General features: G+C 41.9%; 1 protein-coding gene across 1 annotated transcript; it reads right to left on the reverse strand.

Moving 5' to 3' along the window:
* Positions 1 to 443: 443 nt before the first annotated feature.
* Positions 444 to 15,588, reverse strand: rab32a (RAB32a, member RAS oncogene family). Its single transcript, XM_035144739.2, has 3 exons — positions 15,145 to 15,588; positions 6,279 to 6,556; positions 444 to 1,806 (listed from the first exon to the last, which is right to left on the reverse strand). Exons 1-3 carry the CDS (start codon positions 15,356 to 15,358, stop codon positions 1,657 to 1,659), a joined length of 642 nt encoding a protein of 213 aa, XP_035000630.1. The 5' UTR covers positions 15,359 to 15,588; the 3' UTR covers positions 444 to 1,656.
* Positions 15,589 to 16,590: the final 1,002 nt, after the last annotated feature.

Here is a 16,590-nt window from a genome sequence, read left to right on the forward strand (position 1 = left end):
GATGTGTTCATTCTGAAGTGTCCTTTGGTGAGATACTGAATCCTTGAATTCTCCCTGACGACTGTGCCAACACTGTATGATGTGTGTTTGAATGTGTGTGTGAGTGGTTAACTGATTTGTGTGATCGATAAGACTGAAAAAGCACTTTATCAAATACAGTCTGTACCATGTACTCTGACATTTTACACCTATTTCCACTCTTGTGTTGTTGCAGAAATTCTGCCGAACCAACTTCACTGCCATTTTAAATCCAAATTCCACGAACCTGCAATTAGCAGCAGCAGGCATTAGTGCTTGTACATAATGCTAATAAGAAATGTGTTCATATTAGAATAATCCCGGCTAAACTGACTTGATCCAAGATGTTTACGTGGCAGTAAAAACTATTGAACTTTTATAATCTGAAATGTTTGCTTGGGAAAATGAGCCATAAAATCCACACAGGGAAACAAAATGTTTATATTGTATTCGAGCCAAATACTGAGCTTTAGGTATAATATATGGTACAGGCATCATTTACTCATCCACATAGTTTATATGATTTGTTTCTGCAATATAAATACATTATATAAACACATTCAATCATCTAGATAAATACATGTGATTAGACAGGCTCATTACTACAACCCAACACAAATCTGTTAAAATGTTTATTCTTCTTTGCTGTGTAGATTTTAAGTATTTTCACATGTAAACTCTATTTCATCTCCATGTTAAAAAAAAATCCTTCATATTTCATCTGAACACTTAACAGATTATCTCATATGTACAAGAAAACATCGTCCTCTGTCGGATTTTTTTTTTTTTTCTTCAATCTCACGCCCCAGCACATTTAAAAAACACAGACACTTAATCACATCTACATTTTTTTTTTTACTGGCGGACAATCAGATAAACATTTCTCAGCGTTATTAGAGTTTTTTTCTGAAATACCGTATTTGCCCGTCAGTGTTTGAGTGAAGAATGAAAAGTGCGACCAACCCTGATATTAAAATTGTGGGAAAACAAAAGTGTATGATAGCACATCATTTAAGAGAAGATATGCCATAAAGACAACAATGACGAATACTACAATAATACTAAGCTCTGGTGCTTTACACGCAAACATGAATGTGCTGTAAGATGATGCTGGAGGTCCATGTTAACTGATGAAAGACTCAGAGTGTTTTAGTAGTGAGACACTGAGACGAAATGGACCAAAGAGGCTACAGGTTGTTTTTTGTGTTTCTCAGTGTTGTGCATAGTTTGTCACCCCTTCACAGGTGTCGTACAATCCTTCATTGGCTGTAAGGGCAATGGCAGGAGTGGGGAAGGTTTGGGTAGAGTTCATAGTTGGCGTTATAATACACAGTCAGGAGAATACGTGAGGAGATAAACACAACAATCAAAAACCCTGTGGTTTGGAGACGTGGGAGAAAGAAGGTAAAGGCAACATCAAGATAAAACCGGGCTTCTGTTCTGGCCTATACGGGGGAGATGCGGTGAGAAAGTTGGATCTGCAGCGTCGCAGGGAAGAGAAGTTCCCGGAGCTTTGAGGACCAAAAAAATCCATATTCCTGCGAGAGGCTGCAGTCGAGGGCCCGAGAGCCGCGGGGTGGGCACGGGCACCGTACCCCGCCGAAGGGAGGCTGACGGATAATGGGAGTGGATCGAGTGTTAGCAGCAGCCCGACTTGCTCTCAGCAGCCACAGTCTCCTGGTCCAGTTTGATCCGGTCGCCGTTGCTCTCCTCGTACGGCAAACCTTTGTCGTTGGCCAAGATGTTCTCTACCAGGAAGTGCGCTGCCCCGTCCACGTTGATGTTGTCCTGCGAAAAGGTCACAACAGTGTGTCAGAGAGGTGATAAAATACTTCGTGACAGTGCAGACGTTAGTCTCCCCCCCATCCTTGTTCCTGTTTGCCTGTCAACGCTTGTAGGAAACGACAGTGGCTTTATTAGGAGCCATCACAGGGTTTTATAGATGCTGCAGTTCTTCTTTCCAGAATTGCCACTAAACCCCTTTATGTGAGGCAGCCTGTTAAAGCAGCAGCTGGGAGATGTGGGCCTCATTCAGACCTGGCATTAACATTCGTCTAAGGTGATCTGAACACAAGTGTACAGCGCTAAGTATCAACGTATTCATGATGAACTGAGATTGGATCACCTGAGACATTACATTAAATTTCATTTAGCTGACGCTTTTATCCAAAGCAACTTACAATAAGTGCATTCAACCATGAGGGTACAAACCCAGAACAACAAGAATAGAGAAAGTACAATTTTATCAAAAAAGCAAAACTACAAAGTGCTTTAAGTAAGTGCCATTTAAGTGCTACTAAATTGTTAGTTTTAAAAATGTTATTCAAGGTATAGAGACCACATTCACAGTTGGTCTGGGCCACGTATGACCGTAAGCTTTTTGCAGCATGAACGTCATTGTGGCACACGGTCTACTGGAGGAGCGCCTACTCAACCTACGTCCTCTGGCCCACTACAGTTTCATGATTAACGCGATATCAACATTGATTTTATATTTATATTTTACTATTCCAAATAAGTAAAAGCTTATTTCCTTGTAGAGCTGTGCGTGATGCATTGATTCGCTCAAACCCTCTTTGCCCTGCCACCTGCACACATGCACCACAGGTTTGCACAGCTATCACTACTAGGACTTTGCATTGACTTCCATTTATTGTGGGCAGCCTAACCACAACCTTGAGTGTCTGTGCCCCTGTATCACTCATCCAAAGGGCTGCGTTTTTTAACCTAAACTGAGCTAAACCATGACCAATTCATGCCTAACCAAACATAATTCACATGTTAACCCTAAACTTAACCAGGACCTCAGAAATCATGTTATGCCTCATTAGGAACGGAATTTGTTCCCCATGAGGTCGACAAGTCCTGACAAGGTCACTGTTTAGTGGAAAAGGTCCTAAACAGGTAACAAAAACAAGCACACACACACACACACACACACACACACACACACACACAGAGGACCTGTCTGTCATTGCAGAATTGGCCAGAAACAGGAAAAACATTTGGTCTACGCAAACAGCGATGATGTAATACTATGTTTTTATTTGCATATAAAGCACCAACACGTGTGGAGATGCATTCTAATGCCAGGTGTGAACGACGAACCATCCACTTGAGATCAGATCACCCACGTTGCATGTTAATGTCTGAAGAGAACCAGAGATGTTTTCCAGAGAGCCAATCGGAGGACAGCAGAGACGAGGTTTAAAAAAAAAAATACTGCATCTGCTTTTGTCCTTCAAACTGTTGCCAAAAGCTTTGATCCCTTGGGTTGAGCAGGTGATGAATATGAATGGTCTTCTACACTAACAAAAGGCCCGGCCATCTTGGTTAAAGATGAACAGATGATAAGAGAATGTAAAAAGAAGGAAAAGGATCAAAAGAACCTAAAACCTTAATATTTAATAATGGAATCAAACAAAATTACCAAAACATTTTTAAAAGCTCTATTCTTTTAGGGGGGAGAACTTCCCTTTTACAGGATCAACCCTGAACACATTCACACCAGGAAGCAGCCGAGTACAACCGCAGTGTGACGTGATGGCTGCTGAGCACTCAGGGGTTAAGAACCTTGCTCAAGGGAACCACAGCAGTGTGGATGAGGGAGGGGCCAGCACTGCTTTTCCCCACCCAGATTTAACCCTGTCGGTCTGCGTATTGAACCGCTGACTTTCTGGTCACATGCTCTCTTCTCTAATCTACAGGCCCCCGCTGCCTCATATCTTGATTAACTGCTGTTGCATGAGAATAACAACCCCATGATTATCATGAGCCCCGTCTGTGTCACGTTTCAACCTCCATGATTCATCCAAGACATATACTTGTGAACCAATCAGAACCAGAGCTTCCTGTTAAATAAGCCGTGGACTTCATTTTAGAAATGTAAAATAACCACCCCTCAACATCTGCTTGTCATCTCCCTAAGATTGTTTAGAATTCACATTCAGGACTTTTGAGTTTTGTCCCTTCAAACCTACTGCACTGCTCCAAAACAGAATTACTATCACATGTTCTTGTGGGTTGACACAAACCAACTAATATAATGTTGCACTCACAGAAAGGAAACGAGCAGAAAGACTTTGCACACAACACCCACACCCACACACACACACAGACACACACAGACACACACTTCACATGACACAGCACGTGACACAGCTGCAGAGCCTAAGGTTATGAGCGAATAAAGTTAACTCTGGCTGGCTAAACTTCAACAATCTGCAACTTGGAAGCATTAAAGACGAGCATGTGCGTTTCAAAGTGTGTGTTTCCAAGCATCTGTAAACAATCCCTAGAAGGACAGAACCATGACGGGGGAACGAGTTCTGGAGTCTCACAGTTGGAGACACGAACATTTCAAACGAGGTAAGACTGCAGCATTTAAAATGGTAGGATTTATCAGTGTGAGTGTGAGCTGGCACACGCAGGCATTTGTTTGTGCCAAACCTGCGTCCTCCCACAGTTACCTGCTGATCATTCTGACAGGAAGTGGAAGAAAGCTTTACAGCACACAAGTGTAGAAAGGAAGGAGGTTCATTTGTTGGATTTCAAGGTATTTGTTAAGCTTTCTTACTGCTTTCACCACTACAGCCATTTTCAGACATGCTCCAAAAGCAGCGTTTATGTTTACAGCAAGTTTTCAAGTTGACATCTTCTTCGACACCTCTTTTTCAACCCTGAAATAATTGCATCAATCAATTTTGACGTCCGTCACGTGTAAGAAACGTCATCAACACGTCCACTCCAGACATTTTCGGCCTGTTATCACTCTGACACTTTACTAGTGGGGCTGGCAGGAAAAGTTCCGGAAAATATTAACAAGTAACTGATGCCAACATTTGTGTTCTCAGGTACAGCCCCTCTGGAAATATTTCAGGAAGATGTCCAGAGTTCAGCACATGTCTGAAAACAGCATCAGAGGGAAATATTATACTTTTGTCACACTTCTATAGTTACTATTTACTTTTCAGACAAATTATTTAATATTATATTATAGTATTATACTATTTACTACACAAAAAGTTCTACTTTGCTATAAATTTACAGCACAACTTTCCTGTTGATGCATGACCAACAATAATAATAATACACTTATAATAATTCAACATTCACAGGGAACGTTCTGGACACGACTATATTATATATTTATATGTTACCGCCTCTTCCGACGCTTTAAGCTAATTTACGTATTTAAAATTTACAAACTCCAACTGGACGCTTAACGAAACGAGCGACAGATCGAACATCAGACCTCCACGCAGTGTAAACACACAAACCCTGTATCACCAATCATGTGACCTAAGTTGAGGAGAAACACTGCGGCACATTATCTCTCGGAGCCCCGCCCCTTTCAACCCCTCGCAGCTCTGGGCTGCAACATCCATCAACGTCATGCGATACCGTATCACACCAGCTGTCCGACAGATCTTTCTCACTGGTCGGGAAGATAAATGTCCGTTGATGTTATGCATGAACGGCAGAGACAGCAGGACGATGACAAAAAAAACAAACATGCTTCACATAAATTTCCTGTCACAAAATCCCAGCTGTCATTCAGTCATTTCAGAGATTTAGGGAAATATTGGCGCCCTCCATTTCGTCTTACGTTATTTTGATCATCTTTGCATCAAAACCTCTCCATTGAATCAGCGCCAGAGCGTAAAAAAACCAAAACATTACAACATGTTACCACATTTTCACTACACCATTCAGACAATGTCACATGTTAACATCAGAGGATTTCCTGTTTGCCACGGGGAACAAAGAAGCCATTCAGTAAAATGACAAAAACATATCCTCACAATTATAGTCTGGTGGCTCCTTACGTTTCTGACTCCGCGATGTGGACTTCAAAGCTCTTATTACGTCCGAATTACCACAAACACAACTCATGTTCTGCTGCTGATCGCTGGTTCAAAATGTACAATCAACCGAAAATAAACATAAAAAAAGGTAATGGGTAAACACTGATTTTAAGAATTTATTTCTTTCGTATTTATTGGTTGGTTCATTGTACTGATTTATCAAAAAAGGCTTTGTATTCCATTCTCTTCCATTCAAGAGTGCTGATCCACAGGGATTGTAACACCCAGTCTTGTGTTATTAATTCTATTCTATACTATAGAATAGAGTGGAAAACAATAGAACAATATTCCGTTTTATTCTATTCCATATTAAGAGTAATGTATTTCAAATCCCATGGGTCTGTTTCATGCGTGTTATCGATAATCTCTTCCTCCCGTGTATTGATCTCTCACCTTGGCAGAGGTTTCAAACCAGCCCAGAAATCCAGTCTCTTTGCAGAAATTGTCCATTAGCGCCGTGTTGTTGGTGCTCTCCTTCTTCTGGTCACATTTGTTGGCGAGCAGCACCGAGGGGATGGGGTTGCCGTTAGCCAGCTTCACCTTGCTGTCCAGGTCGTTCTTCCACTTGGACACGGCTTCGAACGTGGAGCCCCGCGTCACGTCGAACACCACGAACGCCCCCACAGCCTCCTTGTAGTACACCCGCGTCATGTTCCCAAATCGTTCCTGACCTGGGGAGATGGGAAGAGGAAGTCGGTGGAATCAAAAAATCTGAATCAAATCACCAAAGTGGAAACCAAATGTCTAACCCTCAGCTTTGTTGCAGTAGATTGAATTTAGACGCTCAATATTTCATTCTCATTTTTTCCCTCTATACAGTATGTGGCCAAAAATAATGATGAGGACAGAGATGGTTCCTATTCAACCTACTTTCCCTTATTGGCCATGGGGCTATTCCGCTCAGAGAATGGCCGAAATAACCTGCCATGATAATAAGCCCATTCTCTGAAGTCGTTCTCTTAGACAATGTGAGGGGAATTACCAGAGAGAGGGATGGGGTGTCACTGTCAATCTGAGAAGGCCTCTTCTTTAACACAATAAAACCGCTTTTAGGTTTTATTCTCAAACTGATCTCCTGATTTAGTCGGATCATTTCAACTCCTCAAAAGGTTTATCAGCCAGTGAAGAGATTTCAATTGCCACACTCCTGCCAAACGATGATGCTCTAACTCAACTGACTACTTGCAGTGTTTATTTTGGAACGGCTTGTTGTATTTCTACTATGTATTTGTGTTTTTAAGCTGTTTCTAACCAGGGAGAAGTTACATAATCATAACCAATTCAAATTTCCATGGACGTTTTGATACTTTCATTATCACATTTAAAATCAAAGGGGTAAATACAAGTTTTGAAGTGAGACAATAATTCCAGGAACATCACGCAAACATGCCCTTAAGGGGGGGAAACAGTGGCTCAGCAGAGGAGTGAAGTTATCTCTGGTAACACTTAACACCGTCTTATGGGTTCACCACATGTCGCATGTCCGCTGTGATTATTTGGTTACCTCGAATAACCAAAGGAGGTTATTTTTTACTGAAAGAAAATGGGCCCTGCGATGCTCGCTCGTTCCCTGCATGCCTCGACAGTTAGGTGTGTCAACGCTGCCTGAGGCCCGAGGAACGGAGAACGGGGATGAGAAGCCTGTCGCTGGGATGATAATCTGTGACTCAGACAGTCTTCTGTCGCAAATGTGAAATGAAAACAGACAGTTGTGGAGAATGTTCCCAGACAAAAAAACATCTTCGTGTCAGGAGCTTACAAAATGACACGTATACTGTATATATTTAAGACAGAAAACCAAAAAAACATATTTATATTAAACGTTTGGAGGATTATGGTCTGTTTTTGCTCTTTTTTGATGACAGAAGTGGTTTTTCTTCCCGTAGAAGTAGCTTCACAGACGTGCACATCGTGTTGCATAAGCATACGGCTCCTGTTTTTAGCTGCATGTGGTTAAAAAGGTTAATTCAATTACTGAGGTATGTTCATGCGAGTTTAGTTTTCTGATGTAAACGCACCTGCAACAGCATCCACAAACATTTGGGACAGATTTACACTAGTTGTCAGCAAATGCCTTAATTTACTTTAGATGCAGTCTCTGCAATTACATATAAGGTTTCCAATATCTTGAGGTTCAGTAGCTTTTGGCGGATTTAGCACATGTTCTTGCTGCACCGCTCCAATTTAAGAGTCTAAAGATCAAGTGTAATCGTATATGTCTGTTACACAGTTAACACACTCCACCAGAGTCGACTTACAAAATACATGAACCAGGAAAAGCTTTTGAGGAACTGTGAGCGCAGCCTTTCCCAGCATACTTTCACTTTACTGCAGGTACTTACCCAACCACGCAGGAGTGGCGTGGTGCAGTGCCGGCGTGAGCAGGAGAGCGAATACACTGTGGGGCCCACAGGCCTGTCGGTAATTGCTCATAATTGAGAGTCTAATTTTAGCTGAGATAACCCCAGGTAAATTCACCAGAGACACGACACAATGGGATAAAGGGCCGATAGACTGAAATAAGGCTCTTTCATTTCCAGCCCTTGTGGTGCTCATACATCCGGTGGAGTGGAGGAAAAAAGCATAAATTAAATAACTGGCTCCATAATTTTAAGAGAAGATTCCCCTCTTATTCTATTGAGAGGTTTACTAAAGGGACAACACGGAGGCAAACATGAATATTTTCAGATATAAAAAGGCATAAAAGAAGAGAGGCAGAGATCTCACATGTGAAAAAAATAAAGTGCAACATGTTTTATCCATCTAAAAATTCCACAAATCTCTGGGTCTGTCTGTATTAGGAACCCATATCTCAGCTTCACACTTAGCCTGCAAATTATTAAGGGCCCAAGGAAGTGCAATGTTGGATTTGGCTATTTAGACATGAGATGCGATCAGTACTAAAAAACCACTGCCTCTCTGAAAAAGTACTTTTCCTCACCTTCGACTAAAAATGTGCAGAAGTGCAAGTTTGTCCTGATTTGCCCAAAAGAGCATTTTTTTGCATGTGAACTTTATGCAAATCAGCATTTTCTATAATTATTTAATTCCTGTTTTGTAGTCACAAAGAAGTTCTGAGAATAAATGCCACAGGTTTGAGTTCTACATGCACTGAAGAGGCCATGGCAGTGTCATTGTCTACATTCAACACACTGATTTTCTGACACGTCCAGTCCTTATAGCTGGGTCGATATGTGAGCAGAGCCAGAATGGGGGTGGTCACCTCGCTCCTCCTGGGGGGAGCGAGGTTAACGAGTTATTTGGGATATTGACCATGTGCTGAGGATTCACACAGAAGTCACTCGCATTAAATGACAGCAAATCAAACAGTGCCTGAACTCTCGAGTGCCATAAGTCCTGGAAAATCATTCTGTTGTCTTTACTAAACCTAGTCCTGGTGAATTGTTTGCTTTGTTAATTAATGTCTTGGGAAAGAGGGACAGATTATATAAGATTATAATATAAGATTTTGTGTTTGCTTTATAAATTTAATTTAAAAATGTTGTCCTGCTTCAGAAAAACAACACATACAGCACATTACACTATTTTGTGATTTGATGATTGTTAAATAAAAGCTAATTACAACCATTTTGATAATGGATTCATCTGTATATCAATTTTCTTGATTCACAGTATCCCAGAGTTTTTTGTTCAACCCTGATAAATTATATTTACACACTTACATACAAACTTACATCTTACACACATGGCCGATTGTTATTTGGCAAGAATGAGTTTTTTTTTAACAACAGTAGACAATATTTTCTAGGAAAGTTCACACTCAATTATAAATTGTTGATTTCCTGTTGGCCTGAAATATCTGTCGACCACATGTAGGTGAAATGTACCATGAGAGCTACGTCATTGAAACTGAAAGGGGGGTGCTAGCGAGGCATCTTGCCACACAGAGGCAAAGTAACCCGATGAACTTCCAGCCTCTAGGTCTTCTGAAGTGTCTGCCAAACGTGGTGAGTTATAAAGCATAACCGGCAACCTTAAAAAACTGCTTCCTGTTTCATGGGGAATGATGTGTCGTCATGGCAACATGGTTCTTGAAAAATCAAACGCTTGGCTCTGGAGCACAGGACTATTCTGACCAGATTTGAGGGCCATCTTATGAACCTGCAAGGAGATAATGTCAAAGTAAGACAACAGCTAATATGGCCTGTAGATGTCTTCAGGCCTGGACTCTTTTAAACATGACATTTCATAAAGCAGATGATAAAACTTAATTGAAATAAAATAGGGTTCTCAAACCATACAGTTCTTAGGGCCTGAGGATTTTCTATTTCAGTCCAGCTCTCACTCTGGTCCTCTCCCTTTCAAAGCTCTGCCTTTAAGGACTCAGGAGAGGTCATAGGTCACGGACTCTATTCCTCAAAAGATGCTGTTCTTTTTAATGCTGTCACCATCACCCAGCCAAAGAAAGACATCTCTCTCTGAATATACAGGGGGAAAAAATTATTCTAAAAGCACGTGTCAAAAAAATGTGTGTCATACACTGCTAACCCAATCAGCATAAAATGCAGGAATGGAATGAGCTCTATGAACAATGGAGTATTTACCCAGTGAATACCACAGAGGAGCATGAGACTGCAGGAGGGAACAAAGACGTGTGCTCAACATGAGGCAACTGCCTATAACCAAAGAGAACAGAGTTGGAATCTGTCCGGAAAGAGAGGCAGTGAACTGCTGTGGAATTTCAAAGACATTTCAGTCGAGTCCACCGCGCTGATGAATACCGGTGCATGACCTCAAGTACAATTAGGCTCTGCGGTTACGAACATGAGAAACCTTCAGTTATGGAACCAGCAGATGAAAAAGAAAATGGTTTAGCTGCAGCCACCGTATCATCTCTGTTGGCTGTGTGGGAGAAACAGAAAGCAAGCAAAGTCTCATCATTATCCATAGCCCTAGCAACCCCAGTTTCCTCTACGGCCGTACATATTGCTATCCTGTGGGTGGGTTACCATAGAAACTGTCCAAGCCAGACAAGCCAGTCTGTTGTCGGGAGGGAACTGGCGGAGAAACTTCCCCACTCGCCCTAACGGCGGCATTAGAAAAACAAAGACAAGCACAGGGTTCGGTCGTTAAGGTAGTCTCCAGCAAGAGAGAGACTGAGGAGCACATGACCGGCACGTTCAGATTTCTCTGAGCAGCATGTGAGAAGTGACTTACAGCTTACTACGGCCTTTAGCACCGAACAGAGTCTGAATTGAGAGAAAATCCTCAACCTCTAAGTGGTATTACCCTCGTCCGGCCCCTCACTTTCAACTGGAGGGTTTGTGGGGGCTGAGCAACGTAAAGCCCTGGCACAAGGTTGGAGGAATTAAGATCAGAATGATAATATTTGTAGAATATTAAGCAGAATTATTGCACACAACCCATTTTTAAACCATTCGACCGACCAGGATACTCTCTATTTACTGTGTGGTGATAAATACTAAAGCTTCTTTTAAAAATTATCCTGAGACACAAATGTCCAAGTCAGCTGCTCTGGACAGCGCCCCCAAGTAAAATGTCCAGGGAGTGTCCATGTGAGCCCATGTGAGAGTAAATCAATAATAGACACCTATGAGGATGTCAACATGGTAAGACCACAAGATTCGAGAGCTTTTAGTAATAATGACTGACACTATGCTTTTCCCAGGTCCCCCCCCCCCCCTCACCAGAGCATTCAGGATATTATCCGGTTGTTGTGAATGTGTCTAACTCGGGAAATCTCCTGTTGCTTTCTTCATATGTGAACAGCAATCTCTGGAAAGTTGGGTCCGGACATTTTGCGGAGTTCATGTAAGAAAATGCATCTGAAATATCCACTGCTAGAGTCAAATTAACTTGTAATCATACCCTATTAAAAACAATTAATTGATAAATGAATTATTTGAGTGACAGCTGATCATCTATTTTGATAACTTGTTTCTTATTTGTCTTTTTCTCAAGTGATAGTGAAATTATCTTTGTGTTTTAGGCCATTTTATAAACCCTACAAATCAGCATATATGTTCACTACACTGCTCCGATTTAATAAGAACATTGATTGATGATAGAAAGCATTACTTGGGACCCTATTTCAATTTTGAACGGTTGGATTTGCCGGAATTTGATCGATTTCTAGAAACTGAAAATGGTAAAACCATCCCAATACTTATAAAACTATAAATACAATTCAAGAGGAACACCAATTAAAACATTTTTTTTCCCCTTTAAACACCTTGGGCCCCCCTCAGAATTACCCTGGACCTCTTGGCAGGTTCCCTATTACCAGGTGGAAAGCTCCGGATTTTTCTGATCACAGATATTTTCGTATCCTGTTGGGAAACAGTGGTGTTTGAGAGAAAGAGGAGAAGAGTTCAAGGTTTTTCTGTCTAGACTGAAGGTTACCACTGTGATGAGAGCCACTGCATGCATCCCATAATGTGCAACCTCCTGCTCCCGCGGGAATGTTTGGTCCTATAAAAGGTGCTGCCGTTTTTACTCTGTGTCATGGTGGTAATCATCCTGTCCACTGGCTGAGACAAATCCAGAGGAGAGTAGCAATTCTGGGAGAAAAGGGGGTGGGAGAGCCACAAGCGTCACACTGACTTCCATGGTGCCCCCATCTCGTACAGTCCTCTGATTACTATCATTCCTCCCAGGCTGTAATCATTATTAAGGTTGGTAAAAAGACAACGAAACTCTGAAGTTGCTCTCCGTGTTGCCAAGAAGATAATTTCCCCTCCTTTCCTGCACGATTAAGTGGCTTAATGGCTGGTCTTAATGACTTGGCAAATATACCTCCAGCTTTCACTCTTTCACACCCACACGTTTCATTACTGGTTTTATGCTCAGTGTCCTCGGGCAAGGCCTTGGTGTAGGTGTGAAAAACGAGGTTTTTCCTATCTGTGTCATCTAACCTCAAAATGTCTTTGCGGTCGGAGCGAGCGCGTGTAAACGGCCCTGCTCACCCAATATGTGCCAGCGTGTTCCCTTGTCTCTATGAATGATATCAGTCCATCTAAGTGCGGAAGTGCGGCAGTGTTGTATTTACCCTAGCAGGTCCTCTGAGCGAGGGCTGTCTGGCTGTGACAGGCAGACGGCCCTCCCTGGCGCTCAGTCACAAATGCCCCTGCTCACTGAGTGACGGCGGGGGAACGTAGCCCTCACTGCCAATCAGTCTGTGACAGACATGCAAGTTGTTCTGGCGACACCCCCCACACACACACCCCACCTCACATCCAACTGTCCGCCCCCCTTTCTGTCACTGCTGTAAGCGATGGAATAAATATAAAAACAGCAGTCTTCTAACCATCTGTCCTGATCTGTCTCAGCATATGAGGTTCGTTTGATTGAGGGAGAAGATGGACCCGCACATCCGCGTTCCAAAGTAAGAATAGAACACGTCTAGAGGCAGAGACGATCATTTCTTCTGTCAATAGAATACAAAAAATATTGGAAAAAAGACAGATTAGGACTTTTCAACTCCATTTTAAATCATTACCAGAAAATCAAAGCTCCAGTAGGATCATTAATCCTACTGGAGTTCCATCAAATCATTAATGTCTAACTTTTAACTTTTGATTTCTGAAATCTATACCAAAAAGGGTAAACACATCCTCCAGCAGAGTTTACGTACTGTATATACATACAATGGATGAAACCAAGTGATATTCAAGATAGATTAAAAATCGGACTACAGATAGTTTGGCCCAAAAAGACCTGTTCTTGTGTCTTCAAAAAGCCATTTGCACATTTTCAATAAATTAAAGTTCATCCTGTGGTTGAGGATCATAGTCATTGTGAAGCAGGTCTACTTTATTAATTAAAATATATATATTTATTTAAATTTTTTAAATATAAGCATAGGCCCCTGTATACAACCATTATCTTGTTATGTGAGAGCTTAAATATGATACATTTTCAAATCTAAAATGGCACTTGACCCGGTGCTGGAAACTCAGCTGAACACTGAAGAATCTGAATCCTTGTGTCCTTCAGACATGACAGAAGCCTTTAACATGACATCTTCTCACAGAATGATTAACTAACCCTGCTGCACACATAACTCACAGGACTGTTACGTGTGGTCAAACCCATGACTGACAAAACAACCACAGTGAGATTTTTACAGTAACATAAAGTCCAACGTTTCCGCCTAAAGACGGACACATTCTTTAGAGCTAATAAAAAAAGAAAAGAACACATAGGCACAAGTGTTGGGACGCACATGCCCCTGAAGCCATGGAACCTCATTTCACCCAACATAAAAATATTCAGCCTTATGATTTCTTGTATGTGTGACCAAGCAATTTCACAAGACTTAATGTCAGATGGGGTTTTTTGAGGATATTAAAACATTAAAAGATGGAGGCTACCCAGAAATCACAGACAACCCATCTCCCCCAAAACATTACACCCCACATCATACCCTCATTTCTGCTGAATGAACTGTAGTGAGCCTGTCAGCTTGGTGGTGATTCCTGAAGTTTAGTCATTTTGCCCGTTGGTCTCTCTGCTTGCTCACTTCCCCTCTCAACAATGTAATCCTCAACCCCCCTCCCTGTTAAACAGTGTGATATTTATTTTCATGCCTGGAGATGACAAACAGACAGTGAGAGTTTGAGCGAGGCCGCCTGCATGTGTGGGGAACTTCTACACTGCTCTGATTTCTCTGGGCTTTGCTTACTAAAGCTGCGGGAATGCACAGGTTGGTGTGCGAGTGCATTTGTGCCAGGTTCTGCAGCCACACAAGTTGAACCGGGGACTATCCACACACACACACACACAGACAGACAGGGACATTAGAAGAAAAAACCCACAGTGTGAAGGACACACCAGGGGCCTGCATGAACACTGTTTAATCCCCCACAGAATATTATGGTGAGTCTCATTGAGAGGGTTGGGTGGGGGGGGGTGAGCTCTTACAACGTGACCTACATTCCTCTGGCAATTATGAGCTGCCATGATCATAAAGTGGAAGAGACAACAGGCGGACATGATCAACCGGTCTCTTGGTGGAAACTCCACATCATTGCTTTCACTTTTCACACCGTGGGCCTGAGGGTACAAATCAGGAACAAATCACTTCCAACACAGAAGTGGTTTGGTGTGAGGGAACTTTTGAGCTACGGCCATCTGCGCAGACGAAACCCCAACAAACCCACAACTAAACATGAGCGTGACATCCAACCACCACCACCTTCACCACCTGATTTGCGTTTTGCAACGTGCAAAAAAAAAAAGCCCACGCGTACCCATGTGTCTCCTCCGTCCTCCTTACCTGCGATGTCCCACAGCTGTAGCCGCACCAGGGTCTTGCTGTCCCAGTTGATGACTTTCAGGGCGAAGTCGACCCCGATCGTGGCCCTGTAGTGCTGCGAGAAGAGCTGGTGCACGTAGCGCTTGATGATGCTGGTCTTCCCGACGCCCAGCTCCCCGATCACCAGCACTTTGAAGAGGTACTCCTTGCACTCAGACACCGAGCCCCCGGCCATGCTGACACTGACTTTAAACTCACGAAAACTCTCAAACACAACTTCTGCTTTTTTTTCTCTTGCTCGCGCTCATAGGCTTCCTGCAGGCGGAGGAGAGGGGCTGCTGCAGGAACTGAGGGGGTGGATGCAAAAGACTTTTACGGTTCGTCTTCCCGGAACTTTTCTCATTCTCCTCCTCCTCCTCCTCCTGCAGCCCAGCAACCACCTGATAAGTCACAGGACCCGGAAGTGACAGGGAAGCTTGGTTTACTCTATGTCTGCTGCAGATCACGCTGAGTTTTGCATGTTTGCATGTTTGATTTATGGTTCTTTCCCCCATTCAAACTTTACGTCTACAGAGTTATGGCATCGTGGTTGTCAATGGAAGCTCATTTCTGCCACTTTGATACACAATATCCTGCAAGTCCTCATGGGAAACTTTCTCTAACACTGACTAACTAACTCATAAATAGTGACTTATTTTTACAAATAATGAGTTAGAGTCTGTAAATCAAGTCTTGGTATTTCAAAATAATAAGTGTGTGTAAATAAAGACTTAGTATTTCAAAAATAATAACTCTGTATCTTAAAAAAATTATGGTATCTCAAAATGACTTACTATCTCAAAATAGTGACCTACTAACTGGACAAATTTCCCTATAATGGCTTTTATATCTAAAAAATAAAGACTTAATTCTGAATAGTGACTTAAACTCAAAACAATGACTTAGTATGCCAAAATGTATACTAAGTGTTTCAAAATAATGACTCAATATATTTTCTTACAATTTTGCAATACATTTTTTCTGTCACGGGCGGAAATGGGCTTCCACAGTTATCAACTAGTAAAACTAAAACACTGAGATTTATTTATCTCATATAGAATTTTATAAAGAAGAAAGAATGAGACTCAGAGTGCACAGACCTCCACCAAGGCCTCTTGTGAAGCCACATTTAAATTCACAAGATCCAGATTTTTATTTGGATCCGCACCAAATTGCAAACACTCATAAATATCAGTCCCCTCATCAATCAGTTGTGTAGTTTTTACGTAATCCTGCTAACAAAGAACAGCTAATGAACGCAGACAAAAATATAACCTTCTTGGTGAAGGCAACACTAATCCAATATGTGATCAAAAGTTCTGTTTAACTTAATTTTCTTTTCTTCAGTTTCTGTGAAAACTTAATACAAATACCCCCCAAAATCCCATCAATAATCTAACGAGGCTATCACAGGCAGGAATCAGTCTT

Source organism: Hippoglossus stenolepis, chromosome 20, assembly GCF_022539355.2.
Source record: "Hippoglossus stenolepis isolate QCI-W04-F060 chromosome 20, HSTE1.2, whole genome shotgun sequence".
Taxonomy (NCBI): domain Eukaryota; kingdom Metazoa; phylum Chordata; class Actinopteri; order Pleuronectiformes; family Pleuronectidae; genus Hippoglossus; species Hippoglossus stenolepis.

Bases quoted from the DNA above. Each gene is read 5' to 3' on its own strand.
- rab32a (XM_035144739.2), bottom strand. From the start codon at position 15,358: ATGGCCGGGGGCTCGGTGTCTGAGTGCAAGGAGTACCTCTTCAAAGTG. The intron at 6,557-15,144 runs GTAAGGAGGACG...CCATCTCCCCAG, and splicing joins ACAGCTGTGGGACATCGCAG to GTCAGGAACGATTTGGGAAC. The intron at 1,807-6,278 runs GTGAGAGATCAA...ACCTTTTCGCAG, and splicing joins GGTTTGAAACCTCTGCCAAG to GACAACATCAACGTGGACGG.